At 39.7% G+C, this 22,719-nt stretch overlaps 1 protein-coding gene across 1 annotated transcript; it reads left to right on the top strand.

Moving 5' to 3' along the window:
* The first annotated feature begins 5,958 nt into the window (after nucleotides 1–5,958).
* On the top strand, nucleotides 5,959–19,752 carry SSR3 (signal sequence receptor subunit 3). The gene is made up of 5 exons (XM_057739752.1): nucleotides 5,959–6,181; nucleotides 7,388–7,514; nucleotides 13,511–13,609; nucleotides 17,792–17,923; nucleotides 19,140–19,752. The coding sequence occupies exons 1-5, from the start codon at nucleotides 6,049–6,051 to the stop codon at nucleotides 19,204–19,206; spliced, it is 558 nt and encodes a 185-aa protein (XP_057595735.1). The 5' UTR covers nucleotides 5,959–6,048; the 3' UTR covers nucleotides 19,207–19,752.
* Nucleotides 19,753–22,719: the final 2,967 nt, after the last annotated feature.

Below are 22,719 nucleotides of genomic sequence, written 5' to 3'. Positions count from 1 at the left end.
TTCAATCAACTCTTTAAAGACCTTATTTCCAAATACAGTTAAATTCTGAGTTACTAGGGGTTGAGACATCAACACGTGAATTTGCGGGGACAAAATTCAGCCCACAACACAGACCATAAGCATGGATGCATTTATTTTTCCTAATCTTGAAAATAACAGCATCCTCACATAAAATTTCCTTCTCAACTCTAAGAAAACCCCCTTCTCAGGTCTGGTTTGAATATCTATCAATGAGTAGTCATCATTTTCTCACTACAATCCCTGCAGCAAATCTTTGCAATCTACTTGAAGCAACACCACATAAATAAAACAGCTCTTGCCAAAGCTACTGATAAAGTTCTTTGGCCACATTCAAGGACCATTTTTCCATCCTACCTCCCGTGGTTTATTCTGTAGCACAGGATACTGTTACCACTGCCTCCTCTTGGAAATACATGTCTTCCTTTGGGACGGTGACTTCCCATGCCAAAGGACTCCTCACTCTTCTGGTCTGCTCTGTTCTCACTTTCCTTAAGAAAACTCTGCCCTTTTCACTTCAACCATCACCTTCTACACAGGTGGCCCTGAAATGAACATCTCTAGACCTGAACTGCCTCCGAACTTGACTCTCTTACATTCAATGCTAGGCTCTGCCTCTGCAATTGTTTTAACGCACACACACTAGTCTACCTAAAAATAGGTAACCAACAAGGAGGTACTGTATAGCACAGGGAACTCAACTCAATATTCTGTAATAAGCTAAATGAGAAGAGAATCTGAAAGAGAATGAATATATGTATATGTACAACTGAATCACCTTGCTGTACCCATGAAACTAATACAACATTGTCAATCAACTACACTCCGATAAAGTTTAAAAAGAAATCTGCAAAATCACATTCCTCTTTCCCTCAAACCAGTGCCCTTTCCAGCACTCTCTTTGCTTCTGTGCAGGATGCTCAGGCTCGAAGCCTGGCATTATCTTGGTCGTTCATGAATGTATCCTACAAGTGTTTGGAGAGCCCTGCTGGGAAGTATACACTGTGCTAAGCAGTGCAGACACCAGGTGAATGAAAGAGGCACAGTGCTTAGCCTTGCACCTGCTCCTGGTCTAGCCAACCCTCCCTTTTATGCCCCATAGCTTGCCATTAATTTCCATAGATCCTTCCTTCCTTCTACACATCACTCAGGCCTATCTCCTCTTTTTATCATTCCTTGCTGTCAAAACCCACATCTTGTTTCTCATGACATCATTTTTATCCCACTCAATGGATATGATTATCTCCAAACTGATCCTACGCCTCTAATCTCTACCTGATTTGACCTTCCCCACCCAGTATCTCCAGGATATCACTACAATGCCAGGCTTTGACCACCAGTGTTGTCACTGTCACCCCCTGCAGAAATTTTTCAGTGAGTATACCGGCCCTCTGAAACACAAAATCCCAACTCCAGAGCTGGGGAAGCTGGACAAAGAAGACAGATTTGAATTTCCACGTTGCCATTTCCAGGCTTGGTGTCCTCAGGCAAGTCATTTACCCTCCCCACGCCTGTCTGGTGTCCCACAATTTAACTCAATTCTTTTTTTTTTTTTTTTTCATGTTTGGAAAAAATAGGATATTAGACAAATCATTTATTATGATAAATGTAAAGAATTGGTTCCCAAAGAATTGCTATAGAGACTAGCAGAAGCAATTTAACTCAATTCTGACACTACCTGGAGTTAGCACAAAACTCATAGGTTAAGGGCTTGGTCCCACAAGACTGCCCCCCACTTCAGATGCCAATCTCAAGTCCCAGGTTGTTGCTTGTGCTTCTGACCAAATGACTATGAATCAAGGGTTCCCACAATTCCCGCCTCAGGTTTGATAATTTGTGAGAATGGATCAGAGAACTCAGGAAAGTACTTTACTTACGATTACTGGTTTATGACAAAGCTTACAACTCCGAAACAGCCAAATGGAAGAGATGCACAGGGGCAAAGTATGTAGCAAGCTGCATGAAGATACCCCTTGCTCTCTGGGCACCCTGTTCTCCCAACACCAACCCAGAGGCTCTCTGAACCCCATCATTGAAGGGTTTTACGGAGGCTCATTACACAGGCATGACTGATTAAATCATTGGCCTCTGGTGATTATCTCAGACTCCAGCCCCTCATCTTTGTCCCCACTCCAGAGCAGTGGCAGGTGGGGTGGGGTGGGGTTGAAAGCTCCAACTTTCACGTGGTTGGTTCCTCCAGCCATCATCCCCCGTTCTCCCAGAGCCAGTGCAGTCGCACAAACTCAGACATGGTTGAAAGGGGCTTGTTAAGAAAAACCAGAAATGGTCTTCTCATCCCCGTTGCTCAGGTAATTCCGAGGATTTTAGGAGTTCTGTGTTAGGAAGCGGGGCAGAGACCAAATATATGTTTCTTATTACATCATAGGCTACTTGTTTGAATCTTGTATGCATTTGATCTTGTTACTTTCACCTTAAACAATTTGGGAGGGGTGATATATAAATTGATAAATTACATTGAGCAAAATTATTCATCTATATTTTTGTTTGTTTATAAAATCTGTTTATATTATTTTACTGTACTTCACATCTCTTTTGTTTTCATTTTTGGAGCATTTTTGCTTTATTGCAGGTGATGGAGGGTCTCTTTCAGGCCTGCGGAAAGAAATGAGGAAGACTTTAGGCCCTTTGGGCATTTCTCTAATCATCCTTTCTCTAATTTATGGCTGCTGGTGAGTTATGGTTTGTGCTTTTCACCTCTTCTCAGACTGCCCTGTTTCTGTACACTTCTATTAATTGTGTCTCTTTCTGGGATTTTATGTTCAAACCCACTGAGACAGGAAATCCACTATGGAGAGCCCAGGCTTTCTCACTGAGGTTTCCCTATGGATAAGATGCAGGATCCTATCTGTCCTAGGATGTGCTGCCAGAGCTGCTGTGTGAAATGACTCTGCAAGGCAACCAGCACACAAGAAAATACCCTTGGCTGCTTGTGCAAGATAGGACTTTTGGGGGCAAGTACTTAGAACCTGAGACACCCCGGTACAGAGGAGACCAGAACTCAGTTGTAGTTAAGAGCACACATCCTGGAGTCATATTGCCTGCAGTTCATAGCTTGACTCTACCACTTACTAGTTATGGGATCATTAGGTGAGTTACTGTATTGATCTGTGCCTCAGTTTCTTCATCTGACGAATGGGGATAATAATAACACACATCTCGTAGTGTTGCTGTAAGGATCAAATTAAATGATGTATGTGAAGGGTCTAGCATAGAGCTGGACATAAAACAAAGGCTCAGTAAATGTGGGTTATTATCATAATTATCTTGAGTGTTATTTGGATACTTCCAAAGGTCTAGCACAGTGCCTTTCACATAGTAGCTTTTAAGTAAATATTTGCTGAATGAACTCATGAAGCAATGAATTAATCACATAGCAGTGCCTGAAATATGTAGCCTGGCTGAGTAGATTGTCTCTCAGGTGGGACTCAGAATCAGCCAAATGGAAGAGATACACTGAGGTTTCCCTATGGAAACTCCAGCCCCTAGAGTAGTACTTGATGATCGAATTGTTAATCTTCATAAGGTTCCAGTGTAAAGCTAGCAGTGGTTTTCTTTATTGGCTGAGTAACTTGAAGTGTCTGCCACAGAAAGATATATTAATTTTTAACTTGCCACAGTTTCTTCCACAAAGCCAATAGCAGTGGATGAGAGAAATTTGTTATACATATCCCCACCAGAAGTAAATACTACTGCTTTAAATTTTTTCTTTCTTTTTCTTTTCTTTTTTCCTTTTATTCTGATAATGTGAAGTGATATAATGGAAATGTTAAGCTTGAAATTCAGGTTAGAAGCACTGGTATGGAATCAAGTCCATCTATCTGGCTCCTTCATACAGCTGAACTATATTGAAATAGGCAAAATATATTGCAGATCTTTGTTTGGATAGAATCTATTGCCCATCCTTCCTTTTGTTTTTTAGCAGACTGTTAGCTCTGGCTGTCCAATGGGCCATGGCCATATAAGCCATCATATAGATGATCCTTAGGTCTCGCTGTTCTTCCAAAGGTACTAGATAGCATTTGGTACAAAAAGACAGTGCTCCAGTACTACCTTCACGACCTTCTATGTTACCATCAGGAAAAACCCTTCTCTGTCATAAGCATCATTGCTTATCATAGTTCTTTAACTTACCCCATAAAGTATAAATTCCTACTATTTTAGATTCTGTTTAAATTTATTACCTTTAGTGGTTTTTTGTTTTGTTTTTAAGAATTTTATTGAGATATAATTGACATACAATAAACTGCAGATGTTTAAAGTGTACAATTTGATGGGTTTTTTTCTTATTAGTAATGTATATATGGCAATCCTGGTTTACAATGTGCATTTATTTTTATCAACTTAACATTTCAAACTTTTATCTTTTGTTTAAATATTTTTCTCAGGTGTAATTCTCTTTAACCTCATCATTATTGTTTCTTATTTTCTTCCTTTTTTGCTTTTAACTAGCTTGTTGATTTTTGTCCCTTTTGATCTTATAGTTTTCTGATTTTATCTGTTATCTTCTTTTTATATCCTTCATTTATAAATAGCAAGCAAGAAATCTAGTTAAAAAGACAGATCCACAAGCTTTTGCTGACGAATTGGTCACAGATGGAGAGGGAAAGGAAGGAATTAAGTGTTGAAACCTAACATTTTAGCGCTGGTGAATGGGTGAAAAAGGATGTGATTTACTAAGGTAGGACAAACAGAGAGGAATATTTGGAAGAGAAAAATACAAGTTTCTTCACTATCACCACCACCACATAATAAAAGAAACATTAAATAAAAGACATACATGCAGATATTTTTAAATGAATACTTTGTTTTCTGAAAAATTCATGAGATCGATTTTTTCTTCTTATTTTGCTGATTGGTGAAAAATTCTGGCATTTGGGAATACTTGCTGTAAATGAAAGGATTTATATTTCAGGAAAACTCATTGTGGTATCTATACAGAGAACAGGTTGAAAAAGCTTGAAGACACAGAGCTGCATTAGAATGGACGCTGTGAAGGTCAATTACAATTGGATAAGGTGAGAAAGACAGACCTGTAAGTCTGTTAATACGGAAGCTGGATGCTGAAGTTCTGCCTGATGTCAGAAGATGAAAGAAGATTTTGCTGAGTGAAGGGGTTGAGCATTATTTTTTTTAATGTGACAACATTATTTTTTAAAAAGTGACAACTCAATCAGTTAATGGTATTTAGTTGTTTTAATCGGCATATTTAATTTTCTGAGCTTCAGAAGCCTGTCCAGCCACTATGTTTTTGCTTAGTATTGTGGCTTTGGAAGCCACATTATTTCAACTAAATCTCTGAAGTAATAAAAGTGTAGTAATTTGTAAATGTATTGGACGCGTGTTAAATATTATCTTCAGCGAGACCATGAGTTCCTTATAAGCAAGAGTGCCTTTTTTGTACAAAGCCTGTTATTTTGTTGAAAAGAGCCCACGCCCTGGGGCAATGCTGGTCTCGCACCCTCAAAATGGGCATATCACAGGATTCTTGAGAATATTTAATGAAATAATGGATGTGTAAAGAAGGGGCACAACACACAGCTATACTTTTCTGTCTCCTCTTCCTCTTCCAATGTCCCGATGCTGGGTACCCACAGAGGCGGCTAACCACGCGCTCGCTGAAGGAATGACCATATGACTCAGACCTTCTCATTTTGGAATTTCGATGGCTCGGAAAGCATGAGTCTATCAGCATCTGCGAGGTGGAATGTCAAAAAAACACCCGCTAAACTACAAGTCCCGGCTTTCTCCTGGAAACTGGCGAGTCACGTGGCTTGCCAGTAATCCGGAAGTCTGGCCCGCTCACCCAATCACACCGGGAAACATACATAGCGGCGCCAGACTGGCCAATCCTGCGGACGCTTGCTCTGCGCCGCGAAGCGCTGCGTCCCGCCTCCACGCGCGGCGCTGACGGGTCGTTACCCGATACGGTGGCCGCAGGGGAGGGGCCAGCGGCCTCTGCCGGGCTCAGGGCCCGGCTCTGCCTTCCCAGCTCGCTGCTCCGGTTCCACCATGGCTCCCAAAGGCGGCTCCAAGCAGCAGTCCGAGGAGGACCTGCTATTGCAGGATTTCAGCCGCAATCTCTCGGCCAAGTCCTCGGCGCTCTTCTTCGGGAACGCCTTCATCGTGTCCGCCATCCCCATCTGTGAGCGCTCGGCGCGAGGCGGGCGGGGAGGCCGCCGGCGGGTCGGGCTGGGCGGGGACGTGGCAGGGCCAGGCGGACCGGCGAGGCGTGAGCTCTCCAGCTCGCCCTGGGCTCGGGGGCAGCACGTAGCCTCTGCGGGCCTCCGTGATCTGGTCCAGGGTAGTGGTGGGTGGCACCCCGGAAAATCACTTACGGCGCGTTTTAAAAGTACGCTAGTTGGTTCCCGGGCCTCGCTCCTGCGGAGTGTGAGTTACTCGTTCCAGGATGGCGGCCCCGAATCTGTATTTCAGCGAACACCCGGGTTAAGATCTTGCGATGCTAACACTCACGCATATAGCCTGCTATTTGCTTCCCTCCCCACCCCCATAACTATCGTTTGTTGTTACGAGATCTTAAACTTATATCATTAGAAACTCGTGAATTAAAGTGAGAGACGTGGACACCCGCACTAAATTAGAAAGTGTAGCTTTAGGAGAACTGCTTCACACCGAACATCATTTTCCTCATTTGACGAGAGAAGTTGGACCAGTGCAAAGTGCCCGCGCTCAACCATGTTTAAACTTCTTAATAATCCTATTAGGGCAATTCTAGAATTCTGACTTGGATGGAAAAACTAGTCTTGGCCAAGGTTGTTTTTAGAGCCCAGGGTTCCCAAATGTGAATTTCCTCTCTCCTACATTGTTGCACTGTTGTCGGGCAGTAAATCCAGATGTATTTTCTCCTTCTGGCGTTTTAAAACCCACCGTGCAATTAACATGGTGTGGAGTCTTGTGGCTCACGGGCCGCACCGCGCACTGCCTTGATTTCAGATAACAGCCACGTCAGCGTGTAAACTCTGGTTTGGGACTGCACGTGGCGTTTTAGAATGGCCTGTAGTTAGCATGATAGTACCCTGAAGAATGAAATTTTAAGTCTTAATCGTGATTTTGTTGAGCCAAAGTTTGTTCTCATTTTAGGAGAAGCAGAAATCTCATCATGGACTAGTTATAGCAAGGTTATGTTTTTCAAGTGTTCTGAACTAGGAAAACTTGAAACTAACTTTTTACTGGCTATCACACTTCTGAAGTTCCTCTTATACTATATTGGATTCCCTAATCGGGCTGTATTTTATCAGATTTAGCTATAATTAATTCAGCAGGCTTTTGTAATTGGGTGGTAATGTTTTGTTTCTTTTTGTGTCCCCCCCCTCCTTTTATCTTAATTCAGGGCTATATTGGCGAATATGGCATATGGATCTTATTCAGTCTGCTGTTCTGTATAGTGTGATGACCCTAGTAAGCACTTATTTGGTAGCCTTTGCATACAAAAATGTGAAATTTGTTCTCAAGCACAAGTAAGTATATTTCTCAAGTGAAAGTGTATATTGTTCCATTTTTATATAGTAGGATGCCTTCTTAAAAACCAGTTGTGTGTGTGTGGGTTTCAGCAAGCACTAACTTGAGATATATGTATGTATATTTGGAGGGGTATACCTTCATTTATGGTGTGAAGGAATAGCAGCTAACCGAAAAGCAGAGACAGTGCTTCTAACACTGCTATTGGAAGTGGGTATTGAGGGTGTAATTAGAACACTTAAGTACTAGCCTTAATCATGGGGTTCAGAAAACAAACCCACCAAGTAAATTAACATTTTAGAAGTCAAATGGGATTCTTTCTGGAAAGAATAGTTCTGGGCTCTCCATTTAGAATTTTTGGATGTGAAAGAAGTGGTCTTTTTTTCTTTTATTCAACCCTGACATTTTTCATGCTAACTGCATTTTTTTTTATGATACTGTGAAAATGTGAATGGTTACCATATTTCTGCTATTTTTACCTTCATTTTATCATGTCACTCTTCTGACAACTCTTCATGGCCTTCTCTTTTCTAAATGTATTGAAGCCAGTTTCTTCCAGGCCCCTGGAATGCAAATCCTCTGCATCCTACCAGTTGGGCCTCCTACCTTTCAGGATTGGATCTTAGCTCTTCTGACTCAGCCTTTGTATCATCTTCTGAACATGACTTGTCCCCTCCCTCATTTAGAATCATCTCCTTTTCTTTCCATTGTTACATGTCTGTTATTTCAAGACTTGGGAATCTTTTCCAGAGAAATCCTAACTGTTTTATTGTTCCTGTGTTAAGCTTTCTGGTGAAGAGGCATGGAGACATGTTGAGATGATCTCAGTTAACAGGGATTTATTGTAAGGAGGCCAGAAATGGCCTCAGCAACTGAAAGTGGCCTCAGCAGCCTCTCCACTGTCATTCTGGACTCTTAGGAGTCCAGGTTGTGCGAGGCTGTTGCCAGAACAGCTAAATCCAGGTCATCTTTGTTGTCTTCCTGCTTGGCAGCCCCTCTTCACTAACTGCCATTCCAAGGTTCAGCCCATCTTGGCCTCTGCTGTCCTGGGCTGTCTTGTGAAGCATGGCTGTCTGTGGATAGTGAAGCCCTCAGAAGTGGGCATTTTGCATGACCCATTCTTTGTGATTCCCTTGGAACTCAGTCCCTTTGGAGTCTAGTGTTTTTTCACTTGTTCTGCATATATATATATTTTTAAGAAGTTTTATTGAGATACAGTTAACATACAATAAACTGCTTGTATTTAGAGTGTACAATTTGGTATCTCAGTCTCCCAATTCATTCCCCCCCAACCCTCCCTGCTTTCCCCACCTGGTGTCCATATGTTTGTTCTCTACATCTGTGTCTCTATTTCTGCCTTGCAAACCAGTTGATTTGTACCATTTTTCTATAGTCCACATATATGTGTTAATATACGATATTTGTTTTTCTCTGACTCACTTCACTCTGTATGACAGTCTCTAGGTCCATCCATGGCTCTACAAATGTCCCAGTTTCATTGCTTTTTACAGCTGAGTAATATTCCATTGTATACATGTACCACATCTTTTTTATCCATTCATCTGTTGATGGACATTTAGGTTTGCTTCCATGTCCTGGCTATTGTAAATAGTACTGCAGTGAACACTGGAGTGCATGTGTCTTTTTGAATTATGGTTTTCTCTGGGTATATGCCCAGCAGTGGGATTGCTGGGTCATATAGTAACTCTATTTTTAGTTTTTCAAGGAACTTCCATACTGTCCTCTATAGTGGTTGTATCACTTTACATCCCCACCAAGAGTGCAAGAGCGTTCCCTTTTCTCCACACCCTCTCCAGCATTTCCTGTTTGTTGATTTTCTGATGATGCCCATTCTAACCGGTGTGAGGTGATACCTCCTTGTAGTTTTGATTTGCATTTCTCTGATAATTAGTGATGTTGAGCAGCTTTTCATGTGTCTCTTGGCCATCCGTATGTCTTCTTTGGAGAAATGTCTGTTTAGGTCTTCTGCCCATTTTTTGATTGGGTTGCTTGTTTTTTTGATATTGAGCTGGAGATTAATCCTTTGTCTGTTGATTCGTTTGCAAATATTTTCTCCCATTCTGAGGGTGGTTGTTTTGTCTTGCTTATAGTTTCCTTTGCTGTGCAGAAGCTTTGAAGTTTCATTAGTTCCCACTTAACTTATTTTTGTTTTTATTTCCATTACTCTAGGGGGTGGATCAAAAAAGATCTTGCTGTTATTTACGTTGAAGAGTGTTCTTCCTATGTTTTCCTCTATCAGTTTTATAGTGTCTGGCCTTACAGTTAGGTCTTTAATCCATTTCGAGTTTATTTCTGTGTATGGTGTTAGGGAGTGTTCTAATTTCATTCTTTTACATGTAGCTGTCCAGTTTTCCCAGCACCACTTGTGGAAGAGGCTGCCTTTTCTCCATTGTATATCCTTGGCTCCTTTGTCATAGATTAGTTGACCATAGTTTATCTCTAGACTTTCTATCCTGTTCCATTGATCTATATTTCTGTTTTTTGTGCCAGTACCATACTGTCTTGATCACTGTAGCCTTGTAGTATAGCCTGAAGTCAGGAAGCCTGATTCCACCAACTCCGTCTTTCTTTCTCAAGATTGCTTTGGCTGCTTGGGGTCTTTTGCATTTCCATACAAATCATAAAATTTCTTGTTTTAGTTCTGTGAAAAATGCCATTGGTAATTTGATAGGGATTGCATTGAATCTGTAAATTGCTTTGGGTAGTATAGTCATTTTCACAATGTTGATTCTTCCAATCCAAGAACATGGTATGTGCCTCCATCTGTTTGTGTCATCTTTGATTTCTTTCATTAGTGTCTTATAGTTTTCTGAGTAAGGTCTTTTACCTCCTTGGTTAGGTTTATTCCTAGGTATTTTATTTTATTTTTTTTAATAAATTTATTTATTTATTTATTGGCTGTGTTGGGTCTTCGTTGCTGCACACAGGCTTTCTCTAGTTTCTGTGAGTGGAGGCTACTCTTCATTGTGGTGCACAGGCTCCTCATTGTAGCGGCTTCTCTTGTTGTGGGGCACGGGCCCTAGGCGCGTGGGCTTCAATAGTTGTGGCACATGGGCTCAATAGTTGTGGCTCACGGGCTCTAGAGCACACGCTCAATAGTTGTGGCACACGGGCTTAGTTGCTCCGTGGCATGTGGAATCTTCCCAGAGCAGGGCTCGAACCCGTGTCCCCTGCATTGGCAGGCGGATTCTTTACCACTGTGCCACCTAGGAAGTCCTAGGTATTTTATTCTTTTCGTTGCAATGGTGAGTGGGATTGTTTCCTTAATTTCTCTTTCTGGGGACATACCATGTTCTTGGATTGGAAGAATCAACATTGTGAAAATGACTATACTACCCAAAGCAATTTACAGATTCAGTGCAATCCCTATCAAATTACCAATGGCATTTTTGCACGTCGTTTTTTTTATTTACCTTTTTGGAGTCAAAAACCATGCTCTTTCTCCTCATTTCTACTTTCGGCTTTTTGAGGGCAACTGCCATGTCTTTTGTTTATTTCCTTTACAATAGTTAATCGTATATTTAATTTAGTGAAATTTCAGTGACCTACTGATTTAATAGACTCTCTGAATGGAATTATTTTTTAGTCGTAGTTTTGGTGTAATATTAAATATTGCTGCTGACATCAAAACTCCTACAGATTGGCAAGATTGCTAAGGCTTAAAGAGCCAGCAAGATGCTGAGTGTGGGCAGGTATTGGTAGTAGAGGGAATGGCTTCAGAGTCAACAGTCTGGATTCCAGTCCCAGCTCTGCTGCTCTTAAATGCAGAGCCTTGGGCATGCGTTTTACCTTTCTAGACTTCAGATTCCTGAGCTGGAAAATGGGGGTACTAATGGTACTTTGTGGGATGGTAAGGATTAAATATGATATGTGCAACATGTAAAGCATGGTGTCCGGCACGTAATAACTGTTTGTGTGCAGTATTGGAGAGGTTGGGGGTGACAGCACGTAGGAATTTTTTTTTTAAGGTGGCATGATTTTAAAGATGTTTGCAAAGATGTGTTTTTATCTCAGTTGGCTGAGTGCTGGGCCCCTGGATTTGCCTCTGTCTTGTTTTAGAGCATTCAGTGCTGAGTGAGGTTTGTTTTCTAAGAGCACTGGGATGGAGGGGAGGGCTTCTTGAGTTGTAATAAACCTACAGTGTGATTGTTAGTGTCGCTGTGAGGCGAGTATAGAATTTTAGACATAGAAGAGAAATTAACTACCTGGTTCAGTCTCTTCAGGAAGATTTGTCATGTGGACAGATGATTGACTATTTTTCTGAGAGATGCTTAGAGCCAGCTCTTTTGAAAATAGTTTATTCCTGTGTCCTAGCACCCTGACAGTTGGGGGGTGTGTGTGTGCGCTTCCCCCTCTGTTCAGCTAAGAAAGGTTTTTGCAGTAAACCATGTCCATTTCTTATCAATTGGCCTTTCTTAGAAAAAAGCGGTCTTATGTGAAGTTCAGGAAACACTTAATGAGTGCCTGGGGCCTGCTAAAGGTTGAGAGATGAGAGTCTCTGCCCTGCAGAACAGAATTTTTACATAATAAAATGAGTTAGGGAAAACTGGACATTATAGTGTCTTAAAATCTCTCTTAGAATAGCTACTTGCTCCCTTAGCTGTCTTTTTCTTTGTTTCAGAATTTATTTCCTTTTACCTGTTTTTTTTTTTCTTCCCTCCAGTTACTAATTTGTGGAAGAATACATTAGTTGAAGCTGACTAAAGGTTTTCTTTTTAATAATGTCTAACTTGATTCTTGAGTGAGAGGTAGAGATGGAGATACAGATAAAACAAGCCTGAATTTGTACTTAATTTGTAGCCCAGAAGCTCATGTGGTTGGAGACAGGTTGAAAACTATTGCCTTGAATGATCTTGGGCTTTTCAGGAATCCATCCTGATTTTTCCACAGTTTTCCTTGGTCCACTGACCAGAACTTAATATAGCATAGTAATGAGGGATTGAGTAGTTGAACATAGATTGAACAGGTGTCTGTCTCTGGTTCACATCCTGTTGCTTTTAATACATCTGAATATTGTGTTGAATGTTTTCTTAGTGGGACTTTGTAGGTAATTGTTATATTTTGCTTATGATCAGTTATTACTTTTTTTATGTTTATGACTAATCAGTTTCTCCTATATTATGAAAAATAAATCATGTTGAATTTAAATGTCTAATTTTGGGGAGGCTTTTTGTATTTCATCATAGGTTAAATTTTATCCTCTTTTTCACTGGCAACCCCATCTGATAAAATTTACCTCATGGATTTTTTTTTTTTAAGATTATGTCATTTTTTTCTTTATCTGACTCATCACTAAAGATTCAGATCTGATTTCTTGAATAACACTTCCAGCCTTTTCTGGCTGGTTCCATATTATCTCTTGATACAACTATCAAACCAGTAGTTCATTTAACTAAAAGTGCTATATGGTCAGCCCTTGACCATGTGGTATTATTTCTTTTGAAATTATTTCTTTTGACTATGTGGTATTCTTTTGAATAATTCTTTTATTATTCCTTTTGAATTTGGAGTAGAGTTAAGCTAATACAGCTATTAATATTCTCTTTGTTTGTTAAGCTTGGTTTTCTCTCCTGTTATTTATTGGAATTGAAATCATGTAGCATTTGCTAATGCCTTAACAAATTTATTTGTGGAACAGTTAAATTATGAGTTAAAACAAAGTGGAGCTATAATGACTCATAACTAAATTGTGCCAATAGCCCTTGACTTTTATTTCCATATTAAATACCTAACTTTGGAAAATTCTCCCTTTCAAGCAGAAATCAAAACACATCACTAATAAACCACATCTTGGAAGTTTCTTGAACTTTTGGCTAGTACAGTGTAATAAACTTGGAACTTTCTGTCCAGCTTATTTTCCTGAAATGTAAAGTATCATACAGTTGCCAATACCAGATATGAGTACAGAGTGTTTCTAAGAGAGTGTGATGTTCACTCCTGGAGCGTGTGGAAACTTTTTTTCTTTTCCTTCCAGAGTAGCACAGAAGAGGGAGGATGCTGTTTCCAAAGAAGTGACTCGAAAACTTTCTGAAGCTGATAATAGAAAGATGTCTCGGAAGGAAAAAGATGAAAGGTTTGACTCCCTATTTAAAGTGTTTGTGGTAATCAGAAAGGGGGTTATTTGTAGAAAATAAGTTTTTAGTTTCTGCTTAGAGAATGTAGATACTAGAATTGTCTGAGGAAAACGTTGGTATTTTAGAAGTCATGGTCTTGAGAATAAATGACTTTTTGAGTTTTTATTACCACCAGATGCTTTTCTTTGTGCAGTATACAGTTCACTTATTCCTCTAAAGTGCCCCATGAGGTAGGTACTATTGTTTTCTCCACTTTACACCTCAGGAATCTGAGGTACAGAAAGCTCGGGTACCTTGCCCAAGGCCATAGATTAGTATGTGGTAAAACCAAGATAAGAATGCAGGCAGTCTGACTGGAGAGCTTGTATTCAATTGCTCTCCTGGAATTTAGAAGCCTGCACAGCTGTGTCCATTGCGGGCTCTGTCACTTGGTAGCTGAGGTTTCACCTAACCCCTCTGGGCCTGAAGAGTGTATTGTGTTGTGTGTTATCATTAGTAGGTGGTGGTATTTCTGCTCCGTAGCTTCCCTGGGGACATCAGATTCTTGGTTATCTGCATTGTTTGGGAAAAAGAAAAGACTTAGGTTTGTCTCCTGTTGCCCAATTCTGTGACAGATTTGTTACCCCCACCCCAGTTTTTCCTGCCAGCTGCTGTTAGAAGGCTAATGAACAGTCAGTCTAACATCTGAGTAGAAGTCTCTGAATGATTGAGTAAACTTGTGCGTAAGAGTTGCCAGATGGTTTTATAGAGTCGTGAGTCGAGGCTGTTTTCATGGATCTTAAATTTTAGTGTCTACAAGGTGTTTTGTGAAATGGAATTTTTATCCCACTTTGCTCCAGAAAGACTTTGTGGGGAGTTGCAGTATTAAATTGCATATAAAACAAAGCAATACAATTTTAAAAGATGAGAAACTATTTTAAAGTAAGAAAAGGTGGGTGAACAAGGACCTCAGCGTGAGTCTCAGCAGTTGGGCACTAAACTCAGCTCTGAGCTTCCAAGTGTCAGAGCAAGTGTCTGAGGTCATCCATCTTTCATTGTTAGATGAGAAGCAGCATGAGAAGTCCTTCTGAAAAGAAACTTTCCTGGCACTGAATCTTGGAAAGACTTTATCAAGTGGATCCTTATTTAAGGGACACTGAGTAACTTAATGAACAGTGTCTTCTACAGTGGTTTTGGATGGGCACCAAAACGTTATTGAAGTGATTATGTCCTTTGGATTCTTAAAACTGAAGGCACGATATTAAAATCATGACAATGAAGGCCTATTTCTTAGGGAGCAGCTTTAAGGACTTCTGACTCTGCATAGCTTTTTGATTGCAAATTTTTGCATAGGGATAGACATTAGAGAATCTAGACCACTTTCTTTTAACTTTTTATTGAATTATAATATTTATTAGAACAGTGCTTCTTAAACTGGAGTACACATCATAGTTACCCAATTTTCAAAATGCTTGTTATAAGCTCTTACAGGTCTTTCAGGTTTTAGGTAATTAATTATATCAGAGATGGCAGATGAGTCTCCTCTGCCCACCACAGACTTGCCTGATTTGGTCTGGCACTTGTTCTTGATCCTGGAACGTGTCTCAGAATCTTCCTGTGGTATTCAGGTAGTGTGTACTAGTGGATCAGAGTTAGAAGTGAAACTTCTTTGCCATTGCCTGGACCATATACTTCAGAGTAGGGTGAAGTGGAGGTTTCATTGATATATAAAATGCAGAGTGTCGGAAGATTATAGTTTTCATTCTTGTCACCAGTAGAAATTTGTGCTGTTTGTAATTCTCTCACAAAGGCAACACTGGATACAATTTTACCCAGGTATATACTCATTATTGATGCTGATAACTGGATCTAAGACTCCCTTTAAGGTTAGTATTTTTCTTCCTCAGAGGATTAGTTACTTCCAAGAGATTTAAGGGAAGGCTTATCAGCATCTTTCTGCCCAGTTGGGTATCTCTCAAAGCTCTATCTACAATCATTTGGAATATGGACTACGTGCCACTTTGAACCTGCTTTTCCATCTACCCAAGGATGGAAATTAGCAGAGGAGAATCAGATCATTAACATTTGTCCCAGGGTATGAATGTTATTTCTCCTTGACTTACTGATGGTCCATCATTTAGTGTTATCAGATTGTAAGAGTTGTTGAGTTTGGTTTCAACTTTTCTCCTGTTTTAGGAAGTGCTCCTTGGGAAAATGACTACTTGAGAAGTGTTCTCCCAAACTAGATTTCCCACCAGTGAAGCTCTGGCAGACCATTGCTGATGAGGGCAATTGTGGGTCCTAAACTTTTTCCAAATAAACCAGGATATGGCTGGATCAGAAAAAGTTCTGAGAGCTGTCAGACAGTCCTGACTGTGTATACCCCGATGTTAACACATGGTCTTTGGGAGCTGGGATATAACCTAAAGGTTTGAGGCACTCTTTCATCAAAAACGTCTTGAAGATGGTTCTGATTCAGGGCATAACAGGGAGTTAGGAAGAAGCGCTGCAGTGGAGGTGGGATAATTTAACCACCAGCAGTAGAGGCATGCTAGTGGCCTACTTAAGGAACCTGGCTTCACTGGGTCTTGTGCCAGAGTCTTAAAAACAGGCAGTTGTTCTGAGTGTTTTATAAACATTAAATCCTGTTGGGACTATGGATATTTCTGGGCTGTGTTTTCTTTGATCATTGTTAAAATGGTGTAATGTATTAATTCTAAGTCATATATATTTTTTAAATTTACATTTAAACTTCCCTGAAATCAGAAGCTGTTTTATAGTTGATAGCTGCATTTAATGTAATGTCCTTCACGTCTTCCAAACTTTACAGTAAACTGAAGATTAAGTTGATGGGATCCACAGAATCAAGGAAATATGGCATATATATTAAGAGACCACAAATTTCTTACGAAGATAAAGTGCTAATACTGTTCATTTAGCTGCTTTACAGCCACGCTTGTTGACTTTGGATTAGAACATTTGCTGAATAAAACATGGCAGTTACCAATGACATTAGCCATAGTGCTGTCCTTAGGATTAGTTGGGGGTACCATCTGGCCCCAGAGTAATGTCTTTCTGGTGGAGAAAGCATCTATGGCAATGGCTTTCAGCCTTTCTGATAATGACCTACAGTAAAAAAAATATATTTTACTCTTTGACCAAATATACTTTTATATACACGCATGTAAATGTTTCACAGAACAATAATTACCCTACTGTATGTGATGTACTTGATACTTTTCTTTTTTTTTTCCTATTTCTTTTTTTTTTAAGTGCTAGTCTCAACTCAGTAATTTTTCCTGAACATCAGATCCACTCAGTTGGTTTCGTGTGCCACTAATGGGTCACAACCTACCTACTCTTTTAAAAATTGCTTTACAAACTGAGGGGAATGATGACTGTTATTCACAGGCACCCTGGAACTTCCTGTTGCCTGTGTGAAGAGGTAAAAGAAAAGGTTGATAAAGTACTAATAAATTATTATGATATAATGAGTAATGTGGATTAAATAAAAAGTAAATGGGTTTCACAGAAATTTACAAATCCTAATGATCAAGCAGATTCTTAGTTTGAATTAAGTAATGATGGCTAAAGAGAGTTGTAGACAAGTTTGCTTCTGTGATGCCACAGCTAGTTTTGTCCATGGGCTGGTCTTAAGGCAGAATATTGAAGGCTGAAATCTGTAGACTGTAGAGTCTCAAGCCGCAAACATCTGAGAAAGCCCTGCCAGGCTGCTAATCTCGTTTGTTTTTGGTGACTATCTAGAGAAAGATGCCAGTTTTGGCTGCCAGTGAAACCAAGCTAATTGCAGTTAATCAGTCCCTTTCTCCAAAGCTCTAACTGCCTGGGAAAAAAGGTAACATACCCAGCAACTGTTTTCTTGAGCATTGATAAAGTTCTTTTTTTGGGCCGTGCTGCGGGGCTTGCGGGATCTTAGTTCCTTGACCAGGAATTAAACCTTGGCCCCAGCAGAGAAAGTGAGGAGTCCTAGCCGCTGGACCAGCAGGGAATTCCCAAGCATCAATAAAGTGAAATATCTTTTTCAGTAGAAAAAAGGGGACAATGCTGACTGAATTTAATATTAAAAACAGATTCTGCCCAGAACACTTGAGGAAAAGCTTTTCAGTGAACTAGAGCCATGTGGTATTTAAAATTTTTAGTACCTATTTAAAAACTTAAATGACTTGTTTCTGTGTCTACAGAATCTTGTGGAAGAAGAATGAAGTTGCTGATTATGAAGCTACAACATTTTCCATCTTCTATAATAACACCCTATTTCTGGTCTTGGTCATTGTTGCTTCCTTCTTTATACTGAAGAACTTCAACCCCACAGTGTATCCTTTTAAAAGTTGATTATCTTTTTTAGAAGTCTAGAAACAGTTCGTTTTGATTTGTCTGAGTATTTTTTGGTAAGAAAAACTGCACAGGGAGTCAGTCCCTTAACCCCTGTGACCTTAGGCAAGTTTCTGGACATTTAAAGTAAGGGCTTTTTCTTAGAGGACTGGGGCGGGGAGGGTGGGGGGGACTCAAGGCGGGGGGGAGTCAAGGAAGGGAGGGAATACGGGGATATGTGTATAAAAACAGATGATTGAACCTGGTGTACCCCCAAAAAAATAAAAAAAAAAAAAGAGCTTAAAAAAAAATAAAGGGCTTTTGGTTTGATTTGAAGTTCTTTGAAGACTTCATGATAAATAACAAGTATTACAAAGCAGTCTTACATATATGATGATGTGTACCTGCCTAGTTAAAAAAAGGTTCTAAGGGGCCAAAGCAGACTTGCCTTCTTTGATAGCTCTTGGCATAAGCCCTGTGCCTGCTGGTACTTTGGGGCTTTGGGGTTGAGTGGATAGCCAGTGGAGTTAAATTGGCACATTTCATAATAGCTTAACAGTTTTTCAAGCTGCTCTTAAACTGAGCTTTTGGGCAAGAATCAGTCTTCTCTTGTTAAGGTAATTTATTAAAGGTGTTATCCAGGAATGTGCAGCCAAACTTTGAATAGTTGGAGATTTTGATGTAATAAAATAACAGACACCCTCTAATTTGTATCTTCTGGGAATACTGGAGTGGTTTGCTGCAAACACTTGTAGTCCTGAGGCTGAGAGTAGCTTCAGACTTTCAGAACCTCCTTGCCTTTTTACAGGCCAGCTGTAGCCAAAACACTGATGGACAGGAAGACTTACTTTTCCTTTACTCTTGATGTAGGGGTTGGGGGCAGGGTGGGGAAAATCAAGTCTCTTCTTCCTCCCCATGTTCTTTGATCAGCACTTTTCCTGAAGGTTAAATGGAATTCAGATGTTTTCTTTATGATCATGTGTTCTAGGTTTCTTTCTCAAGTGTTCTTTTTAAAATTGCAACACCTTTCCTGTGAATGTTCTTCATTCTTTATAGTCTCCTCTCTTGTAAATGGTATTTGCAGACAATGGGACTGTACACTATGGTCATTAGACCGAGGGTCAGGAGGGAAACAGTACATTCCAAAGAGACAGGTTCTTTTTGTTTTGTTGAAAACCAGTTTGGGGTTGATTTTTCCTTAACATTGAATTCTTACAGGAACTACATTTTGTCCATAAGTGCTTCCTCAGGCCTCATCGCCCTCCTGTCTACTGGTTCCAAGTAGACTGTGTCAGCTTCGTGTACCACCCCCCAACCCCCACCCCCATTGTTGTGTCTATGGGTGGCCTGTGGTATATGGAAAAGTAGCAGAATGGTCAGGGTGGAAGACACACAAGCTGTCTTTATAAGGCTGTAGTTTGAGAGTTTGAAAAACCGAACAAGATGTATTTCAATATTTGTTTACTGGCTCTTTTTTTTTTGTGACAGATTGTTGAAATTAAATGAATTGAAAGGGAAACTCAGAGTACCAGAATGTGTATTAAAGGCAAAAAGTGTTGCAATGTGTTATAATCACAGGAGGAGAAAATAACTTGTTTCCTTGATTTGTCAGAGGTCACAGTAACCTGGACTGAGCTGTTATTATTTATAATAGTAGCAAGAAGTTAATAACTGGTTCTGTGTGTTCCAAGCACAATATTACTTTTTTTTGAACCATAAATATCAGAGTGAATCCTCTCCCTCTGGAGGATTGAACAGAAGCTTCATGTTTGCAAGTCTCTTAATTTGTGATTTGAAATAACTCAAAGTTAAAACATAGTTTCTCCAGCTTAGAGGAAAAACTTGTGGAAAAGTTTTTTTTTTTTTTTTTTTTAAAGTAGAAAGGCAGCCAAGGTAATAACCTAAAAATAGTGCCCAGGCATATGAGAGTTGTCCTGTGGTGTTAAAGCACACACTGTTCAGCTTTGGTTCTGGGTGTCCAGGGAGGTTAGCTCGACCCTACTATGTTGGTTTGACCTGTTAACAGAATGGAATCATTGTTTTCTCTTGACCAGGGTCTCACATCACTGGAGGAATGTTCAATAAGAGAACCTCTTTCCTGAATACTGACGTGTAAAAGACCAGAGTAATTTTTGTGATCTTAGTTCTGGAATTCTAAAAACTCTCCAAGGAATTACAGTGGCTTTGGTGCTGGTCAGCATTTTTCCGTGAGGATTTTCATAAATTTGACCCTTTAGTCTACAGGTTTCCATCAACTGTAAACAAAATTCTCTTCAGTCCTTGTGGGTCCAGGCATGAGCAGTCTCTTGCATTTTTTAACCAGTGTGTTTACAGGTGATTATTTTTCCTGTGTGCCATGACTTGAAAAAGTTTGGGAAGCTCTTCTTGAACCTATATCACTTCAAAGGTTATGGACTCACAGGTGATATTCCTGTTAGCTTTCGACCACATCCAGTATTTTTCTACAAACAATACCTCAAAGGAAATATATTCCCAATTTCTAATCTTAACTTTAATGTTTGGTTTCCACTTCTAAATCTAATAATATTCACCATTTATAACTTTATAGAAAGATATTCACCAGGAGTTCACCTTCCACTTCCCTGCTATTGGATGTTTTGGAAGGTCACATCTAAGAACCCGGAAGGAAGATGGGCCAGTAGTACATTTGCCTAGTGACCCAGGTCATTGCTATCTTCAACTGAGGATTATATTTCCTCATTGCTTCTAGAAGTTTGCAGTTCTTTACTTTTCTCTGGCACATTGTTATCTGTGTGCCATCACTGGTAATATGGAGTGAATGGGGGAAGTCAGAAGAAATAGCCTGCAAAAAGTAGTTAGTGTAGCACTTAAGAAGTTTATTTTTATTATGTTTTAACCTTTTTTTTCCTGTTGATTAATAACTGGTCAGTAGTTTGGTGGTGTGGTGTTTGTACCAAATGCATTTGCTCATTTGACAAAATGACTGTTTGACAAACCATCAGTGTGTATTGTTTCTTTCTAGAGCTGGGTCAAGTATTTTTTTATCTGTAATTTTTAACTTGCAGGTAAAATACTGCCACTAGATGGCAGTGCCTGTTTAGATGGGAAGGAAATTCTTATAATACAGTATACCTGAGATGGGGTGGTGAAATAGGGCATCGGTGTAGCATTCTTAATAGAATGTCTCTTAAGTTAATAAACTGAATAATTTGTAGAAAAGTGAGGAAGCAAAATTTGGTTTTGGTCCTGAAATTTTCCTATGGCACTTTTTGTTTTTAATCCTGATAACAGTTTCTAATGTTCTATACTGTTAGATAAATTCCTTTGTATAGGTTTATAAGACATATTCTGATACTTCTGCAGTTTTCACTAAGGATTTACTATACCAGTGCTTTACTCTTGGAAGCTGTGGAACCTTTTCCCTAGGACTCTCCCTGTCATCTAGACTGTGTAGCGCATAGAATTATGATGTGCTGGATCTGGCTTAGTAAAAACCTGCTGTAGAATTTTTATCTTAAAAATACCCCATATCCAACACCAGTAAAATAAAGGGATTTTCTGTAATTGGGATTCAGAGTGATTTAATTCCTGTTTTTACACCCCTTGTGATATGTGTTGGAACATTTTGCATTTCCCTATTTTTAGTTTCTTCATTTATAACAATAAAAACTTGAGATTATTTTTAGCCAGTAAAAAATTTACTGGTTGACCTATTTGGTATATTATTCTAACTTGGATAGAATAATTTGAAACAAAGTTTGAAGTTAACAAATATGGAGGTTGGATTTATACCCAAAATTCTTATGAAAGGTCTTGCTAATTTTTTTTTTGGCTGCACTGTGTGCATGGCTTATGGGATCTTAGTTCCCCGACCAGGGATTGAACCCACATCCTCATCAGTGAAAGCATGGCATCCTAACCACTGGACTGCCAGGGAATTCCCAAAAGGTCTTGCTTATTAAGTGTCATTAGGTTTTGCTTTGTAAAATTTATATTTTCCCTAGACTTCTTTGTAAGAACTGTGTGACTATCATCTTTATTATGTTATTTCACATTAACCATCATTTTAATTTCCCACACATGTAAATGCACATTTTTGTTGTTAATGATCAAGTGTTAGTAAAGGCTGTAAGGGGTTATCTCCCACCTCCTTCAGTGCCCAAGCAGGGAGAGTCACTGAAGATTAGAAGGGTCTTTTGGGTGGTTGGTTTGATTTTCGTGGAGGTGGTTAGAGATGAACTTCTCATTGGCCTTCATGAGTTTTCATTGCATTTCTTTGACCTTTCCTCTTCTTAACTGATCCTGAATTTCGATTCGTATCCAAGCTTTCTTAACTTAAAAAATCACACATACTTACTTTTTCATAAAGCTGTAAATCTAGAAGAAAAAAAAATTCCTAAACGAGCACTGGACTGGAACACAAAATAGTTGGGTTCTAGGCCTGATTTTGCCATCAACTTGCAGTACAAGTTTGGGTGAGTCCTTTAACCTCTTCAGGCCTGGGTTCCTCGTTTGCAAGGAGTGGGGTGGCCTCAAAGATGGTGAAGGCCCCTTGAAGCCCTGACATCTATCTGGTGACTCTTGGTGCACACTATGGATGAAGATGAAGTGGCAGTTCTTAAAGTGGGAAGCCAGGCACAGAGCTTCTAGTTTTCATTTCCCTTGGCTGAGGTTTCAGTATGTGGCTGGCTGCCACCCAGGTTACCCTTTAGAATGGTATGTTCTCTGCCAAGGATATCTTTCCAGAAAAGAGAAGAAAATGAGAGTGCATGGAAATTTTTCTTAAGGATAGAACTGTAAAATGTATGTATCTGGT

This window comes from Hippopotamus amphibius, chromosome 6, assembly GCF_030028045.1.
Source record: "Hippopotamus amphibius kiboko isolate mHipAmp2 chromosome 6, mHipAmp2.hap2, whole genome shotgun sequence".
NCBI classification, from domain to species: domain Eukaryota; kingdom Metazoa; phylum Chordata; class Mammalia; order Artiodactyla; family Hippopotamidae; genus Hippopotamus; species Hippopotamus amphibius.
The sequence above is the reverse complement of the archived record's forward strand: the minus strand, read 5'-3'. Positions and strand labels throughout refer to the sequence as shown.

Bases quoted from the DNA above. Each gene is read 5' to 3' on its own strand.
- SSR3 (XM_057739752.1), top strand. From the start codon at position 6,049: ATGGCTCCCAAAGGCGGCTCCAAGCAGCAGTCCGAGGAGGACCTGCTA. The intron at 7,515-13,510 runs GTAAGTATATTT...TTTTCCTTCCAG, and splicing joins AAATTTGTTCTCAAGCACAA to AGTAGCACAGAAGAGGGAGG. The intron at 13,610-17,791 runs GTTTGACTCCCT...CTGTGTCTACAG, and splicing joins CGGAAGGAAAAAGATGAAAG to AATCTTGTGGAAGAAGAATG.